Source organism: Artemia franciscana, chromosome 7 (assembly GCF_032884065.1).
Source record: "Artemia franciscana chromosome 7, ASM3288406v1, whole genome shotgun sequence".
Classification (NCBI taxonomy): Eukaryota; Metazoa; Arthropoda; class Branchiopoda; order Anostraca; family Artemiidae; genus Artemia; species Artemia franciscana.
Genome location: NC_088869.1, coordinates 9,955,600 through 9,975,503, shown reverse-complemented (window position 1 = coordinate 9,975,503; position 19,904 = coordinate 9,955,600). Strand labels below are relative to the sequence as shown.

At 32.1% G+C, this 19,904-nt stretch overlaps 1 protein-coding gene across 6 annotated transcripts in view; it reads right to left on the bottom strand.

The window, feature by feature from the left end:
- LOC136028830 (alpha-N-acetylglucosaminidase-like) overlaps positions 1–19,904 on the bottom strand; it is a 90,674-nt gene that overhangs the window by 16,639 nt on the left and 54,131 nt on the right. Inside the window, exons 8-12 of one of the 6 annotated variants that reach the window (XM_065706756.1) lie at positions 19,225–19,370; positions 17,360–17,591; positions 12,843–12,985; positions 5,992–6,064; positions 1,334–1,420 (exon numbers count right to left, since the gene is read on the bottom strand). In XM_065706756.1, coding sequence (XP_065562828.1) covers positions 1,334–1,420; positions 5,992–6,064; positions 12,843–12,985; positions 17,360–17,591; positions 19,225–19,370 — 681 coding nt within the window. Of the gene's footprint in view, positions 1–1,210; positions 1,286–1,333; positions 1,421–5,991; positions 6,065–12,842; positions 12,986–17,359; positions 17,592–19,224; positions 19,371–19,904 lie in introns of all 6 variants that reach the window. The other 5 variants (XM_065706757.1, XM_065706758.1, XM_065706759.1 and 2 more) reach the window with 5 other exon arrangements.

Genomic DNA, 19,904 nt, shown 5'->3' with positions numbered 1-19,904 from the left:
GCACTACACTAGTCAAAAGAAATCTACATACAGAATTAGAATATTTTCATTTTGCTACTTCTTTATACATTCTAGAAGGAGACCAAAATAACCATTTAGTCCTTGTAAACTGTAATTCTTTAATATAAATGAAATGACGATAACTGCTACCACTATTACTGCTAAAAACTCAATTCAGCACCAAGCCACCCGAAGCTAACACAGCTGCAACGGCCCAGTCTACTAATTTTCTTGTTTTTTTTTTCCAAAAAAAAAATTCTGGAAATGATCGGAGAGTCTATTTATTTTACTCAACACAGGAGAAAGCCATAGACTTTTTGCAGTTTACAAACTTCCGAGAAAGTTTTTTTCCTCTTTCACAGGAAAGGGAAAGTTTACAAAAGGAAAAAGTTTTTTTTTACAAAAAAAAACTTTTAAAACATCAAAAACTTGTGTATATTCATTATTGTTACGTTTTTACGAGTGGGAAAAACATTTAAGAGGGTTGGGATTTGCTCTTTAATTTTATTTAAAAAAAAACACTGTCATTTAAATTTTTTCAGAGACAAATGGTTCAAAATTGTGCAAAAATGGAATGTCCTGTTCATTCCTAAGAATTGACAACCTTGGATATCTGAGAAAATATTAAAAATTAGTATATAGTTTAAGACATTTATTAACATGGCCAGAAAATATTATCACTGTGTCAGCCAAAAACAATCCCGCACTAAAAATAACTCTGAATTTCTTTCTTTTTCCGTTACCAAGCTACATACCATTGAGAGCGACAAAAAAAAAAAAGAAAAAAAAGCGTTTTGCTGGTTAGATCATAGAGAAACGGGGTTTACTAGAGGTACTACAGGGGCATAGGAAATAGAGTTTACTTATAAAAATTTACTGGGTTTTTATCGGCTCAAATCTCAACTCAGAAACACGAGTGAACCAATTAGGTTTTTAAATAGGCGTGGTTATTATTAAACTTTAACACGGAAGAGCGGGTGAACCAGCAAGGTTATTAGGCGTGGTTATTACCAAACTTTAGCCCATGAGCACGAGTAAGTAATCAGGTTTTTAAAAAGGCGGGGCTTCATTTTCTCCCACACATTTAAAGAATAATACGACAGGCTTGCTAAAATAGATCAAAGACAAAAACTACTGAAATTGAAGCAAACGTTTTAACACAAGATTATATGAAAGTAGTCTATTTCTCTTTGGTTAGATATTCACTTACAGGGGAAAAAGCGTCCATGCTAGGGCGTCGAATGAGCGTAGCATCTCTTCCAGCCAAACCCGTATATAAGCTTCGCTAAAGAAGAAAAAAGACAAATAAGCATAAATAAAAAAAAACTCATACCGAAGGAACATATCCAAGTGATGGTCTTTGAGTAATTGGCAGAAATCTTGCACGATATGACGGTTCCATGTTAGAATAAAGGGACCGCTAGTATGGAAAATATAAATTACTAAGCAAGCTTGGCCAAAAAAAAAAGTTAATATGGATATCGGAATTATCAAAGGCAGATATTGGATTGACAGACAATAAAAAGGGCAGATTAACTACGCAAATTATTGCATTTAATGAAGTAAGTAATTTCGAACATGTGATTTTGTTGTATTTCTACTAAAGCCGCTTTGGTTCAGGCTGTGCAGAGCAGGGTTGCAAAAGTTTGTAAAAAAACAAAGGTTTTTATTTTTTTGGCATTTGTTAAATGGGCGTGGTTATTATTAAACTTTAACACGGAAGAGCGGGTGAACCAGCCAGGTTATTAGGCGTGGTTATTACCAAACTTTAGCACAGGAGCACGAGTGAACCAATCAGATTTTAAAAAGGCGTGGTTATTATTAAACTTTAGCTCCCACGAGTTTGCAAACAGCTGAGCATGTTGTTTGAAGGCATGTTTGAACATCTCAGAAGCATAAGTTCAAATCCCATTACTGTAATAATATAAATTATATATTATTATTATTATATTATAATGTTATTATTAAAATAATGTTATTATTATTATAATAATAATATTATTATTACTATTAATAATAATATTATTATTATTATTATAATATATTATATTATTAAACAATAATAAATCTATTACTCGTCGAATCAACCGCTCTGAATTTTATGCTTTCATAAATAGCGACGAACAAACTACCTTTCCATATCAAAGAGAAACAACAAAATTTCCCTATTGTTTCTAAGTTGTTTTTGTTTTTATGCTTTCAGAAAAATTCCATTTTTATACATTTTTTTTTTCTTCAATCGCAGACGTTTGATCGTTGGTTAAATTTAATTATTTAATTATAAGTTTAATTATAATAGGACAAATTTATTCAAGTGAGAGGGATATATAGAAGAAAATGACAGCTATCGGCTACAAAAGGTTCAAAACGTGAGATATTGAATTGGGAGACAATTAAAAAAAGGCAGATATTAAGACGAACTTTGCAAAGCACCGCATTTATTGAAGATTCCCACAGACTTGTGTCCTACACTGAAAGCAAAGTAAATTAGTAGAGGAGTTAGGCTGAAGAGGCAATCTCCTCAAGTTCAAATCCAATCGATCGCAACTATAATTTGCCAAATCAACAGCTCTGAATTTTATGCTGTTAAAAGAATTCTACGCAAGGCTGTATCCTTTAGGGGATTTGAACCCCCATCCCGAAATGTTTGTCTGACTCGTAAAAACGTAACAAAATAATGTAAACAGATTTTTGTATGCGTTTTTTCAAGTTTTTTTTTGTACCCCCCCCAAAAAAAAAAAAAAAAACCTTGATGCGGCTCTGATTCCACGTTTATAGTTTTTTAAGTTTTCAATCGTAGACGTTTGACCATTGGTTAAATGCAAGGCCGTATCCAGGGGGAGGTAGAACTTCCCTCCCCCAAAATGTTTGTCCGACTTATAAAAACGTAACAAAATGAACATGAACAAACTTTTGACACGTTTTTAAACTTGTTTGTATCCCCCTACCCTTAAAAAAGAAAAAATCCTTTTGCAACTCAGACTCGACCTAACCCGAGTTACAACCGAAATTTCTATCACTTCCGCTTTGAGTCAGCCCATGTTTTAATATATTAATAAATAATAATATTACAAAATAAATAAAAATGATTATAAAGCTTCCAAGCCAAATACAAAACCGATAAGTACACTAATGTTATATTCGTTGACATATAGTGCGACTATAGAAACTATAGTGCGACAATCACAGATATTATATCTGCATAAAGTGGATATGTACAGCTTAAGCCTGGAATCACGTTTTAGACAGAAGAAACAGGTTGACTGCTGGAAAATGTTGACACATGTGGAAAACCGACATCTCAACAAAAATTAGGCCGGCAAAACAAAATAAAGAGTTAAGCATGGCCAGGTTGTGTCCTTTTCTTTAATGCAGGAATTAATCCATGAAAGGCACAAAGATCTTATTTCACCTGTTTCACGGTGTGTATGTAGCCCTGGATGTGCTGCAATGCCTTAAAGGGGCCCTAGTCGAATTTTTGAGGGAATAGACGGGCCTCCGCCACTTTTTCAGGGAAACGTCAGGAAAACACGTTTACTTCTTATTTTGTTTTGAATACAACAAGTTTGGCCTACGCGGACTTTAAGTACAGTTTCCTCTGGCTTCAAAGGGAAAATGGGGGTAGTATCTCCTCCCCTTCCCCCAATAGTGGTGACACAATGTGACCGTCTGGAAAAAGCAAAACGTTGTCCCATAAAAATGAACTGGAAGATTTTCAGGAAACAAGAAGAAATGATGTTTTGCTTTTATGGTCGATGATTTTTAACTAAAAAAAACTTTTACATTAAGAATTAGTGCAAATAGTTAAACTAAGTTATTAGAGTAAAGAGTAAGTAAGAACATATATTTATACCTTATGTTACTGACGTATTTAAGAATGAACTATTTTCCCTGCAAAAGGTCTAAACAATTAAAGGGGGCATACATCCACCCTCTTCTAGCACCCCAGGAATAAAAATTTGTTGGGATCCCTCCAAGGGATTCCAAACAACCAAAACACTTTTCCTTTCACTTTATAAAGGACTTTCCAAAAATCTTAATTGCAACAGCAACAGAGCGACAGAATTATACGAACTATATATACTAATATACCATAAATAACAGTTCCCTGAGATCAAAATCAATACGATTTTGGAATCACTCCAAGATCAATACAATCTTGGAATCTGGTAAGTGCTGCAACAGCAGCACTTACCAGTCTGTAAGTACTGAAGGCTCACCATAGCAATATAGGGCCACCTCTTATTCTTACACAATTGCCTATATTTACTGAACTTATACAGCAGCCAGTAATATTTTTTAATATTTTTTCTTTCACTAGAAAGGCTCAAATAATCTTTCTCGCAACCACAACAAAAAAATAAGTAAAATTCCAAAAAGCGTTCTGAGCCTTCAATGCATAGACTTAAATTGCCCTAAAATTGCAGCCAGGTAAACAAATACAGCTTAACCATATTGTCACCGTCCAACCTAAAAAAAACAGCGAATTACTGAGAAACAAGTCCCCAATAACCAGATTTTTGTAGTTTGAGATTTATACCATGGTTCCATGGTTTCAATTTTCGTGACGTAACACGGCATTTCAATCGACACGACATGTCATTTATAGCATTTAACTCCTTTAACGATTGTAATTCTAGATTGATTTACATTTTGCTCGGTCGTATTAGCATAGTATCAATTTTTGAATTGTCGACTCAAGAGAATGAGAAATCTTCATACTTTTTGAGTCAACTAGAAAAAAATTGCACTTATCTATAGAATTATTCCAAAAAAGTACGGGACTCTTATAAAAGTTAGAAATCTACAATTTGACAGAGGATAGGAATTAAAAACTACTAGTGGGATACATAATGAGGCGTCTGGCAACTTAATGAAAAAAGTGAAAATTTCGAAGAAAAATTATAAATTTATTATAGTTAGTCTGCAATATCGTAAAATTAACGCTGAAATGTCTCTTTAAGCGATAATTATTCCATAAGTTATTTGCTTTAAAAAAATATTTCTAATCAAAGTCCAGCCAATGCAAAATAGGCCTTCATTACAATGAGAAAATGATGGCAAGTTAATTGGGCTAGTTGATTCCAGGCTGGTGGGTCACGTGACAAAATTTCACTTTAAAAGTACCTGAAAAGACAAGTAAGCAATAGCTTCGGGTATACTACAAATAGATTAAATCAGCAAATGTTAGATGGCATTGGCAGGCTAGTTTCCACTCTTGTGTTTCCATACTCATTCGATACTTCTAACTCAAGTTTCTAATACTCATTTCATAGTATATTGTAGGTGACGCAAAAAGAGACAAAGGAAAATAGACCTCCTTCCAGTTATTATGAAATAATTGCTCCACGGGCGTTCCTTACATACCCTATATTTTGTATATATAGTTTTTGGTCCCCATCTTATAACTAATTAAAAACGAAAATATTTAAAACGTGTAAAACTTTTAGAAATGCAAAGAAAGTTGAAAGGAAAAAACTTATTTAAACATATAGCCCACTAATAGGAGTCTAAATTTTTTTGGCTTCAGATCCAGATGCCTTAATCAACAGAAGAAAAATGGAGGGGGGAGAGAACTAGCTTAAGCCATTTAGCATATACATAAAAAGATGAGAAAGCATACAAAACCTAAAAAACAAGAAAAACGGAAAACCCACATTTCATAAACTATAGTTTTTATTGTTTTAGTTTTTATAGTTTTCACTATTGTTTTTAAAGAAGTCCAATATGGTAAGTCACATAAAATTTTATTTTGATTTCATTCTAATTAAAAATGGAAAGGCATCGTGGTATAAAGAGTGCGTTGACCCTACTATTAACCCTAAAACACTATTTTAACTAACTCTAAACTACTTATATTAACCCTAAACTACTATTCTAACCCTAAACTACTAAATTCACTATTATTAACAGTACTATTTGTTCTAACTAGGATTCAAGAAATCTGATCTAGAAAAAACACAAATTTAAATTCTATATAAATGGACACACCTTTAGCAATAACCAAGCTCTGTCGGTGAATTCGTTGTATTCTCCGTACCTCTGCGTTGCATAGTTTTTGACCATGTAAAGGAAATTAGAAACATGAACATACATTTGAACCGACAAATATTAAATAATTAAATTAAAACTAAATATGAAAAAATTAAATATTATTATTATTTAATTATTATTATTATTGTTATTGTTATTATTATTATTATTATTATTAGTATTATTATTATTATTATTATTATTATTATTATTATTATTTATAATTCTATTATTATCTATAATTATTATTATTATTATTTAATCAAATTAAAATTAAATATGGAAAAATTAAAATAATTCAACATTCTATGGATAAATATTTTGAGAAGTTAGCAAATAATAGCTGTTGAACCAAGAAATACGTGTTTTATTGCAGAAAGAAAATGAATTGCAGTGGCTTAAAATTTTATCGACAAATAATTTGAGAAACACATCTTAGCCATTTGAACTGATTAATACGCACATTGTTGTAGAAATATATAAATTGCAGTGAAGCAAAGTACTGTGAATAAATATTTAGAGGAAAACAACTTTGATATCCATGTCAGGCTTTCTTAAATTCTGCTGCGTATAGAAAAAAAAATTGAAAAGGAAAGAGTGGTTTTTGTGAACCTTCTATACAAATCAAGATTTATTTTAGCATCATTAAAAAGGCGAAAACTTCAAAATCGTAGCTTGTCCTGTCAAAATTAAACTTTTAGCCCGCTAGGAATTTGTCTTTGTGTGTCGGTGTGAAAAAATGAAAGCAAAAAAGACCTGCCAAAATAGCGAAAAAATCTTATTAACAGATACATCTGCAAGATTTTATTTCTGGGACGACAAAGCGGAATTGAAAAATAAGCAATGTTAAAGGCAATGGGAGAGCACGGAATCAAATAAGGACGGTAAAATCCTCCCATACTTAGATTATTAATTACCCTCGGTAAAAAAGTTAGTAAAATGAATAAATTTTTGGAGATTTTGAGAGTTCAGGATGCAAAACTAGGTTTGAAAATTAATAGAAGACTAATAATATGAAAAATAATAATAATATATGATAATAACAATAATAATGTAGAATATAATATATAAACGGAAATATAATAATATAAGTATGACAAATATAAATAGAGTTATTTATATTTAAATTAAAAAAAATAAACATGATAAATATTTTATATTATATATATATATATATATATATATATATATATATATATATATATATATATATATATATATATATATATATATGTATATATATATATATATATATAAATATAAATATATATATATATATATATATATATATATATATATATATATATATATATATATATATATATATATATATATATACTAGCTGTTGGTGGGGCGCTTCGCGCCCCCCCAAGCCCCCCCGCGCGCGTAAGTCGTTACGCGCCATATTAGTTACGCGCCATTGTAGCTGTGCCCCTGTGTCCCACCTGTGAATAGAGATAGATATAAATATATATTTTTAACTACGTAAAACATGCGAATATACAACATTCTTCGCTGTCCCATTGTCTGTGCATATAAATAGCATTTATATTCCCTGTGTCCCGGTCGTCATTTGTGTCCTGGTGTCCCAGTTTGTAATTTCTCTTTGAGTGTCCCGGTCGTCATTTATATTCCCTGTGTCCCAGTGTCCCGGTCGTCATTTGTGTGCCGGTCAGTAATTTCTATTCAAACAATCCCTGTGTCTCAGTCGTCAATTATATATCCCGCCTGTGCCCCCGGCGTCCCCGTTGTAGTTGTGTCTCTGTGTCCCGGTCGTCATTTATATTCCCGGTCGTGATTTGTGTCCGGGTGTCCCAGTCTGTAATTTTTCTTTGAGGTTCCCGTTCGTCATTTATATTCCCTCTTTGTCGGTCATCATTTGTGTCCCGGTCTGTAATTTATCTTTGAGTGTTTTTTCTTTTTAGTTTTTTACATTTTTCATTTTTTTTTTCTTCTTTATTTTTCAGCGTCACTATGAAGTACATATCGCCGAACCTTTGTTTTTTAACTTAAATCTGGTAGGCATTGATGACCTTATCCAAGTTAAAATCCCAAACCCAATCATCATCGCTATCATTTTCAGTTTTGATATGTTTTGACTCTCGCTTTCCTGGTGGATTTTCATCTAACTGCGCGGTTTTGCGCTCTTTAGCCGCAAGCCTGTTTTCTTGCTGTTCTTGTGATTCCTCGGCACGCTTTCTTTTCTTACTTTCTCTATCAGCTGCAAGCCTGTTTTCTTGCTGTTCTTGTGATTCCTCGGCAAGCTTTCTTTTCTTACTTTCTCTATCAGCAGCGTGAACGCAAAAACGCATGTCTTAAATACCATTAATGACGTCACCGTCAAAGCAAAAATGACGACAACTAATTTCATGACGTCAGTCAACACAGAAACATGACGTCACCTGATCCACAGACAGACAGACAGACAACTTATTTTTATATATATAGATATATATATATATATATATATATATATATATATATATATATATATATATATATATATATATATATATATATATATATATATATATATATATATATATAGCTTTTCTTGACTGGGTTGTAATGATGGTGGATGCGTGAAGATGTAAGAATAGAATAGCTAAGGCCCAGGTTTTTGCACAGTTGAAAAAAATGGAAGCACAGCATGATAAGTCTGCCAACCAAGTTCAGAATATTGCAAGCTAAGGCAAGCTATGGTAATGACAATAGTCAAGAAGGGTTTTAAAACGCATGCGCTTCAACAGGCATAGGGAGATTTGTTAAATGTTTTCCAAAGAAATTCTCTAGGGATAGTTTTAGATATCCATCGGACCAGCCGTATTTCAAACACTAAGCTCTATGAAAGATGCAGTCTGATGCAACTTTCTGGAGTTATAGTGATAGAAAGGCTGAGACGGTTAGGAAACGTTTTACGGTTGAAGGATGGCAAGATTGTCAAACTGTATTTTTTCGGCCAACCATGCAGAGCCAAAAGAAAAGCGGGTCTTCCTGAATGTGGTGGGAAGAGGTCAAAAGGGAGGCTTCAAAACAAATAAGGACTTCTTTGGCTCTGCAAAATACATAAACTGAAGAAAAGACTGCGTCCCATAGCTGCACCCACCAACTTCCCAATTTCTTCATCCCTATAAAACATCTATCACTTAATATAAAATCCCCCATTCCTCCCTTTCGTACTACCCCGGTAAAATTTCCTCCCTCAGTCCATTTAATTCCTTACAAAAAAAGAAAAAAAAATAATTAAGTACTTCTCTCGATCTCCATACATTGGGCAAAAACAAAGAGATATGCTAGAACAAAGGGTCAAAAGAACACAAAGCAGACATACTAAATCATTCTAGGTCAAAAATGACTTAAAAAACATGGAGGAAAATGGAGGAAAACAAGGAAATATGATTAACCGATACCTGCTGCGCATTAACGTAAAAATTTCATCATTTTTTAGTTAACTGCTTAACATAACCTAAAACTATATGAGACCGTAGGAGGGGACTACAGATGCAAGTGTCAAAAGCGAGAACAAAACCATTAAAATGAGCAGAAAATTAGCAATCTAAAAATGTCTCTATTTTTGTTCTAGCATGCCGCTTTCTGGAGAGCCACTAAATTGCGGTTTTAGAGGACCATTTCTTGTACTACTGTCCTCGTTTTTAAAAGAAAGAACTCAATATGTACAACTAAGGGATAACGTTTCTTCAGTCAGCAATGTTAAATTTGGAGTACCTTAATCATCTGTTCTTAGTCCCCTATTATTTCTAGTTTTTATAAATGATTTATGCAGAACTTTTGATATGATTTCGTATGATCTTTAATTTGGATGTGACAGGGAAAAAGTTATTGTCCCCAGCTTTGAAGATGACACTCATTTAACTGTGGCTGCACAAACAGGAATTCAGTTGTTGAGTCGTATTAGTTCTTGTCTGGAGTTTGTACAAAAGTGGATGAAGCTTAATAAGTTTAATTTGAATTATAGTAAATCTTGCTGTTTATTGTATAGTAGGAGCTCAAATTATTACCCTTGGTTAGATTAACTAAATTTTGCTAATATGGGTATTTTAAGAACAAATTGCACAAGATATCCAGGAGTTAGATTTTATTAGTTTTAACTCGTTAGGAATGTTGGCATTTAAAGAAAGTTGACTTATATTTTCCCAAGATATATTTTAAGGACACTGTATTGTTGTATTGTACACTGTGTGTATTGTTTGTTCCTTTTCATCTCCATCATATTCGAATTTTGCAGAATAAAGCACTTAGAGTGTTATGCGGTATTGGTTTTAAAGACTCGGTACAAAAGAGGTATATAGATTGCTAAATCTTGCCTTTAGCAAGACTTATTACTTTTTATCGAATCCTGTATATATATAAATATTTTCAAAATTGTTATCCAATATGTTTTAAAAGTATTTTTGAATTAGGAAGTAATTAAATAAAAAAAAACAAGTTTTTTTTAAATGAAAGTAAGGAGCAACATTAAAACTTAAAACGAACAGAAATTACTCCGTATATGAAAGGGACTTTTCCACCTCAACGCCTCGCTCTTTACACTAAAGTTTGACTCTTTCTCTTAACTCTATTTTTAAAACAGTAAGAAACTTTGACTCTTTCTCTTAACTCTATTTTTAAAACAGTAAGAAATTTTAGCGTAAAGAGCGGGGCGTTGAGGAGGAAAAGCCCCTTTCATATACGGAGTAATTTCTGTTCGTTTTAAGTTTTAATGTTGCTCCTTACTTTCATTAAAAAAAAAATTTATTTAATTTCTGGACGTTTTTGAATTAATGTATGTTTTGATCTTGGCTCTCCGCACATAAATAATTAAAACGAAATTTGCATATTAATTAATAGCAATTAATCGGAAGATTTTGAGAAAAAGGAGCGAGGGAGGAGGCCTAGTTGCCCTCCAATTTTTGGATTACTTAAAAAAGCAACTAGAACCTTTAATTTTTTACAAACGTTTTCAGTGGTAAAAAATATACGTAACTTACGAATTAACTTACTTAACGAACTTCTATATTCACATGTTTTAATTGCGTCTATGAGGGGGTTGAACAGTCGTCGATACCTCGCTCTTTACACTAAAGCTGAAATCTTGTCCCAATTCCTTTAGAATGACCTCTGAATCACAAAGGCCGTAGAATCAATAGTTGAAATTACTAAAAATACTTTAGCGTAAAGAGTGAGGTAAACCCCTCATATGCATAATAATTTTTGTTCGTTTTAAGTTTTAATGCTGCTCCTTACTTTCAGTAGAAAAAACTTTTCATATTTTTTCCTTTGTTTTTTCAAATAATGCTAGAAAATCCTGCGCTCCCTTCATTGAAATTCTCTTCCCCCATGAGAAGTTTCTCCCTGGAAATATCCCCCCACGTAACCCCCCCCCCTCAACTCTTATCCCTAAAACCGAAAAAATCCCCCTGAAAATGTCTGTACATTCACAGTAATCATTTCTATATGTAAACACAGGTCAACGTTTGTAGCTTGTAGCCCCTCCCACGGGGACTGCAGGGGAGTAAGTCGTCCCTAAAGACATAGTTATTAGCGTTTTCGACTATGGTGAATATAATACCTATCTGAGAATTTTGATCCGATGACTTTTGGGAGAAAATGAGCGTGGGAGGGGGCCTAGGTGCCCTCCAATTTTTTTGGTCACTTAAAAAGGACATTAGAACTTTTAACTTCCGTTACAATGAGCCCTTTCGCGACATTCTAGGACCACTCAGTCGATACAATCACCCTGGGAAAAAAACAAACAAAAAAACAAATAAACACGCATCCGTGATCTGTCTTCTGGCAAAAAATGCGAAATTCCACATTTTTGTAGATAGGAGCTTGAAACTTCTACAATAAGGTTCTCTGATACGCTGAATCTGATAGTGTGATTTTCGTTAAGATTTGGGACTTTTAGGGGGTGTTTCCCCCTATTTTCTAAAATGAGGCAAATAACTTTTGATAGGTATAACTGATCTTGATGAAACTTATATATTTAAAATCAGCATTAAAGTGCGATTCTTTTGATGTAATTATTGGTATCAAAATTCCATTTTTTAGAGTTTCGGTTACTATTGAGCCGGGTTGCTCCTTACTACAGTTCGTTATCACGAACTGTTTGATATTCATACATATATTACGAAACAGTCCAGTATAATTCGTCGTCCGCTTGCTATTAGCCGTAGATCTCAATTTTCTATTCGGCATCTAGGACCAAATGCATAGAATTGTTTAACTACGACTTTGAGATACATGGATAATTTTCGTGAATTTCGACGGGAATTAAAGCTATTTTACGTTAATATTTATGGTTTTGACAGTTGAGTGGACCTGAAGTGCAGCCAAGATGTTGGTTTTGTTTTAGTCGATACTGGTCAGATGGTTTTAGTCTCTTTTTGTTTTGTCGTTTTTAAAATGTAATCCCGTATCGATCGAAATGCAGGGTAATTGAATAATTTTTTTCCTTTTTTTCTTTTTCTTTTCTTTTTCCTTTTTTCCCTTTCTTTTCTTTTCATTTTCCTGTCCTTTTTCGTATTGTTTTTAATTGTATATGTATTGGGGTTGTATGCCCAAAGAAGCTTTGCTTCGGGCCATTTGGGTATTTTGTTTTGTTTATTTACATTAATAAACCCGTCTTTTTCTCTCTCACTAGTCTTCAGATATACCTCAAAATACCTTCTCTATATCTAATGAACGAGAGTTGAAGTTATACCGTGACTGGACTGAAATATAACAAGAAACACTAGAAGATTTATGCGCATAAGTATGTTATGCAATTAACATAGAAATTACTCATAGAAAAAGATAATTGTACTTACCAGTGATTTACATCTGTTACTGAATCTCTAACTCCCATATCTAGAGTAAAGTCGTAAACAATGTAATTTTGATTAATACCCTCCATTGTTAAACCAGTTCCAACTAGTGTACTATTCTTATATGATCTTGCTTCAATAATTCCCTGTAAGTAGTTAGACAAAAATTATAAATACAGATAAAATACAGGAAGTAAAACATATATATATATATATATATATATATATATATATATATATATATATATATATATATATATATATATATATATATATATATATACCTAGCTCTCCCCAACACCTAGTTGGTGGGGGCGCTTCGCGCCCCCCAAGCCCCCCCGCGCGCGTAAATCGTTACGCACCATATTAGTTACGCGCCATTGTAGTAGTGTCCCTGTGTCCCACCTGTTAATATAGATATATATATATATATATATATATATATATATATATATATATATATATATATATATATATATATATATTTTTAACTACGTAAAACTTGCGAATATACAACATTCTTGGCTGTCCCATTGTCTGTGCATATAAATACATGCAACATATAATTGTCCATGGGAAAAACAATCTGTATTCAGATCTATTAGGGAATATAAATGACGACCGGGACACTCAAAGAGAAAGCGACCGGGACACAAAGAATGTTCGATTAGCAATCACCATCAACAAAGCACCGGGACACAAATGACGACCGGGACACAGGGAATATAAATGACTACCAGGACACTCAAAGAGAAATTACAGACCGGGACACCGGAACACAAATGACGACCGGGACAAAAATGACGACCAGGACACCGGGACACAGGGAATATAAATGACGACCGCGACACTCAAAGAGAAATTGCAGACTGGGACACCGGGACACAAATGACGACCGGGATACAGGGAAACAACAACAACGGGGACGCCGGGGGGCGCGTAACTAATATGGTACGTAACGGTTTGCGCGCGCGGGGGGGGGGCTTGGGGGGGGGCGCGAAGCGCCCCCACCAACTAGGTGTTGAGGTGGCGCGAAGCGCCACCCCAACAGCTAGTAATATATATATATATATATATATATATATATATATATATATATATATATATATATATATATATATATATATATATATATATATATATATATATATATATATATATATATATATATATATATATATATATATATATATATATATATATATATATATATATATATATATATATATATATATATATATATATATATATATATATATATATATATATATATATATATATATATATAAATAAAATAAGAGAAACGAAATAAAATAGTTTAAAAAAGAAAACAAATAGCCAAAACACTGATTTTAGAAATTTACTACAAATCTAGCAGGGCCAACAAATACTAGATAACATTCTATGAGAAAATTTTAGATGTATTGTAGCTAAAGGTGCGTTCCACAAATCAATTGTCATTTATGTACATATTCTTGCTGCTACGTCCAAAAGTCGTATATCAAATTTTCAAACTCCTCAAATAATTGTCAAAAACCATTTGCTCAGCTGCCCTCGAAGGGAAGGTCAGCAGGAGAATTCCTCAATCAAACTTCGATCATTCTGATGATTATGTTTACTCAAGTCATACTCAGTTCAAGTCCTAATTTGGATAAAATTAATGAAAATGAACAAAAATGAATATAAGCAGATTTTGTATCCTTTTTTTGTAAAACACCGTTCGTTTTTACTCCTCCTCCCCCCTGCACCTGAAAAAAATTATGGATATTCAAAAAATGAAGCATCATTTCATAATCGTGAGACAGCAGTACGAACCTAATTTATAAAGAATTATAAATTATATATAGAATAGAAAACTCCTAATTAAGAAGATAAAAATAAAAAGGTATCAAAGAAGAAACCAATCCTTATTTCTCGAACTCTGATGCTCGTTTTAGAAAAAAACTTTTAGAAAATGGCTGTCCTGGAAACGGGCATCCTGCTGATACTCGTTTCTGTTTTGATGCTCGAAAAATTTATGGCCTTTTGTGGCTGAAATCAAATTTTGGAAATAATAAAAAATTAATTTTAATTTAGTTTATTACATTTTATCTAAGACTTAATTTTGAATGCTTATATCAAATCTAGTGCAAAGTTCAACACGGCGATTGTAGGCTTCAGTTTAATATTGCCCACAATACGAACTTTTAATATACCGTGTTTGGACGTAAAAATATTGATAAAATATGTACTGATAAATATATAAATTAAATATTGATAAAATACATAAAATATATTGATAAAAATATTGACAGTTTTTGGCAATTACATTAAAAGTGTCGAAATATCAAACACGATCTTTAAGCGTAATAAGGGTGCCGTTTTTCTGTCAAAAATTATATTATGTTTTGATGATTACAAAGGTGCTAGATATAGCAGTTTTCTAGCTAAGATTATTCCCGACAAATTCACAATTCCCCAACATCTCATAGTACTGATTTCTCTTTTGAAATTAGGCCAGCGGTGCGAGCAGCATTTAGTTTGCGTCATACTGGTCCGAAAGTTTGGAATTCAATCCCAATAGCTATGAGAAATTGTAATGATAGAATTTCTGAAGTTATTAAGAAATCATGTTGCTAGTCTCCCGTAATCTTTTCCGTTGCGAGTGTTGAAGTTTGGATTCCGTAAGAAGCGCACATTAGTTTAAGCTGAAGTGATGACGGTTTTCTTTTTTTTTATTATTATTATTATTATTTTATATTATTTTTTTTTTTTGGTGATACACCACGCACTTAAGTATGTCATTAGGCATTTGCGCTGTTTGTTTATATGGTTTAATTCTTGTTGTAAATAAACATGTATCTATCTATCTATTTATAAAATGAGCCCTTAAAAGTTCTTCACTGAAAAAAAGAGGACACATCACTATGCAAGAAAGTGATTTTCCTTTTTATCTGAGCCAGGGGGTTGTAGTTTTCTGTATAGTTGTCGGCAATGGAAACTCCAATAGCGTACTTTTTGTTTCGATCCAACGCCATATTTGACGGTATTCAGGCTATTTCTTAAGATTACCTAAGATTAGTTTTTAAAATAAAATTTTACTTTTCAGACTATCCAATGTAATAATTATTATAATTGAATCAGCAACAAATGACCATTTTTTCCCCACAAGCCAGTTTCTTTCAACACGTTTATTTAATTTTTAGGTACTATAGTTAAATAAATAGTACTATTTATTTATAACTATTTATTTATTATAACTATAGTACTATACTGGTTCATTCTTTAGTACGTTGCAGCTATTCCTGCAACCATGACAGCGACGATGTGTCATTATCTTGTCTAAAATTACAGAATAAAACAAATTTAGCCCTTTGTAAAACATAAATGAGGGTTAACATCAAAGCCCTTTCTGCACTTATGGCCGTAGCATTCAAAGGCCAGAACTGGCAGCCAATACTACTGTGCAAAGCTAGGTTTCACCAAGAGTCGAATTTCTTGTCCACAACCAGTTTCAACGTTAATAACGATAAAAGACAACAGAAAAATTGATTGAAAAAACAGATTTTCAAGATTTTCGTTAGAGTTTCTAATCCCCTCAAAAACGGGGACAGCTTAAGATAAAAAAAAGCCACTATAACCACCATGGTCAAGCACCCTAAGCTGGACCGAACCCTAGAAAATACTAATATTTTTTTAGAAACTTGCATAATTTTTTTTGTTAGTAGTTAAAGCTTATAAGGTGCAACTAGTACCATTGTCTGCCTCAATCCTAAACACCCACACACACACACACACAAAAAAAAAAAAAACAATAAAAACAACCGACATCAAAGAGAATAGCTTTGTAAAGGTAGGTGAAGGCACTTTTGGACCCGTCAGAAAATGTTCCTATTTTGAACCTTTAAATTGCTGTATTTATTATTCTGCGAAGATCTTTTTAGCCAGGAATCGTCGGACATCTTTGATATTTCTATACTTTTTTTTATCTTTTTAGAACTTTTATATTTGAACACTTATATTCTAGTTTAACTTTAGTTTGAATTTTATTTCAGTTCAAAAAAATATCTAAAACATGCAAAATTCGGTAATCTTCAAAGAATTTGTCAAAAAGTGTTTTTTTTTTTTTGCTTTTACCTACCTTTCCCAAAACGAAAAAGAAATCTTCTAAATAACTTACATATTTATACTGTTATAAAATTGGGTTCAAATTAAGTTCAAATTCCAATGTGGGTGAAAAAAAGAGCCTGAAATAAAAAAGAATAGAATCGTTGCTATCGCTTAAGGATATTAAAAAAACAGGCCTGGGAACTTTCGCATCTCCTAAACAATTTTAATTTTGTCTTACTTCAGTTCGAAAAGGTACTTAAAAAGGAGCAAAAACTACCAATCTTCCATCAGTTCGACAAAAATGTTTTTTCAGGCTTTTGAGCCCCCCCTCGTTTTAATTTTATAAATGCGGTCCTAATAAAGTTCAAATTGGAGTTCATATGGAGTAACACAAGTCCAAAACTGAAATAAAAAACAAAAATAACAATTACCATCCCTATGGAATCCAAATAGCCGTACATTCCTGATGTTCCACCAAAATTGTGTAAAGTGTTCCAAATGAATGGTTGCCCATAATAAGAATCAAACTTTTTGTAAAAGGGTGAACCATCTGAGTTCAAATCCAGTACTATCATTTTTCCTGAAGGAACCGAAGTTAACAATGCCTTGGCTCTTTCTTCAGTCCAAAATCCTCTGTCAGTAAACAGCCAGCCCTGCATTACCCTAGAAAATCGTACCTGTTTTTGCAGATGCTCAATATATATATATATATATATATATATATATATATATATATATATATATATATATATATATATATATAATACCGGGAGCCCGGTGGCCTCGCCGTCGGGCTCTGGCACTCGGCACGTGGCAGGTTTCTATATATGGATTCTCATTGTCTCTTGTGTTCTAACGGCAGACAATTTTAGACAATTTGCTGTCTTTTCATATTGGGTCTTTTCTAAATATTTGATTATTCAAGCAAGTCCAATCTCTGACAACGATATCTACTAAGCTTCAAACTTTTATTTTTCTTTTTTAAGGTTTTTCAATTATTGTAATCCCTTGTTAAAATATATACAAATATTTTTGCAATTCCCAGTTGTTTGCTCTTACGCAATTTAATGTCTTTTCATACTGGACTCTGTTCAAAGATACTTGATTGTCAACTCAAGTAAGATTTCTAACAATAATTTCTACTAAGCTTCAAACTTTTTGTTTCCTTTTTTAAGGTTTTCAAATTTCTAAGTTTTCGATATACGATTATTGTTATATATGTATATGTTACCGTGAATGTCCAAAATCTGGTTATTGTCAACATTTACCCAGCCTTACCAAACCTAATCTAACACCACTTGTCATCCTCAAACCTTGTATTAAATTGGAAACGTTAACTGGCAAAGCTGACTAAATCCAAGGAAAAAAGGCATTACGGACATTCATCGGTAAATGTCGACATTCATGAATAGCAAACATTAACGATAACATGTACACATGTTACCGTAAATATAAGCAAACTGGTGAATGTCGACATTCACTAGTGTATGTCCGAAATTAGAATCCGAAATCCTCCTTGGATTTAATTAGCGTTGCCAGTCAACTTTTTCACTTTAATACAAGGTTTGAAGATGAATGGTTAGGTTAGATTAGCTTTAGTTAGCTTGGGTTAGGTTTTTAACCCATTTCTGACATTTCGAACCAAATTTAACCTAACCCACCATAGTCTAACTTAACCTAAGCTAAACTAGCATAATACAACCTAACTTTAACTTTTAATATCATAGCTTGCATAAGACTGAAAGAGCAGACTCACAAAGCTAATTGAATCCAAGCAGAAAACAGAAAACGGACATTCACCGGCGAATGTCAACATTAACCAGAATTCGGACATTCACGGTAACACATATAATTATGTAATAATACTACGATACATTGTGATAATATAATTATGATATATGTATATGTGCAATAATTATACAATAATATTATGATATATGAGAGCTCTTGTCTTATAATAAAAACATTTTTGCAATACCAGAGTTGCTGTTACCTTGGAAACAGCCACTGTGCAGGCTTAGGTCGTGTAATATCCCATTCAGGATAAATTTATATGGGATGAATTTATGTTATAAAGATCATATGTATGTTAAGAGTTAGCATTTACCAAATTGCTTTTGAATCTGCTAATTTCATCCCAGAAAATATGGCGTAGTATATAATTGTTATACCTTGTCTTAAAATTGAAATATTTCTGCAATAAAATATTCGCTATGCAGGCTTAGTTCAAGCATTATTCCATTAAGCCCAAATTTAGGCTATGATTATCATACATATATTAAGAGTTAATACTTACCAAATTGCTTTGGAATCCGCTAATTTCATCCCAGTAAATACGGACTGTCCAACGCTTCGAATGTATTCAGGTGTGTCATTGACAGGTCTAATTTCATTAAACATGTCACAATTGTAGAAATGATCTGTGCCCCATTCTTTTGTCATCTACAAGAAAACAAATCATATTCAAAACACCATATTAAATTGAACAAGGATCCTTAAATTCGACCTGATTGACCAGCAAACTGTAAAAATTGATAGGTGTCAACTTGTTTTTCCATTATTTCAAAAATTATTTCCATGTTTAATTTTATCAGTCTACCACCAATAGTTAAGATGAGCTTAAACACCATTTTATTATGATGCAATATATATATATATATATATATATATATATATATATATATATATATATATATATATATATATATATATATATATATATATATATATATATATATATATATATATATATATATATATATATATATATATATATACATATATATATATGCTTGTGTTGTTGCATTGGTGATTTCTCTTTTCATGATATATATATATATATATATATATATATATATATATATATATATATATATATATATATATATATATATATATATATATATATACATATATATATATACATATATATATATATATATGTATATATATATATATATATATATATATATATAT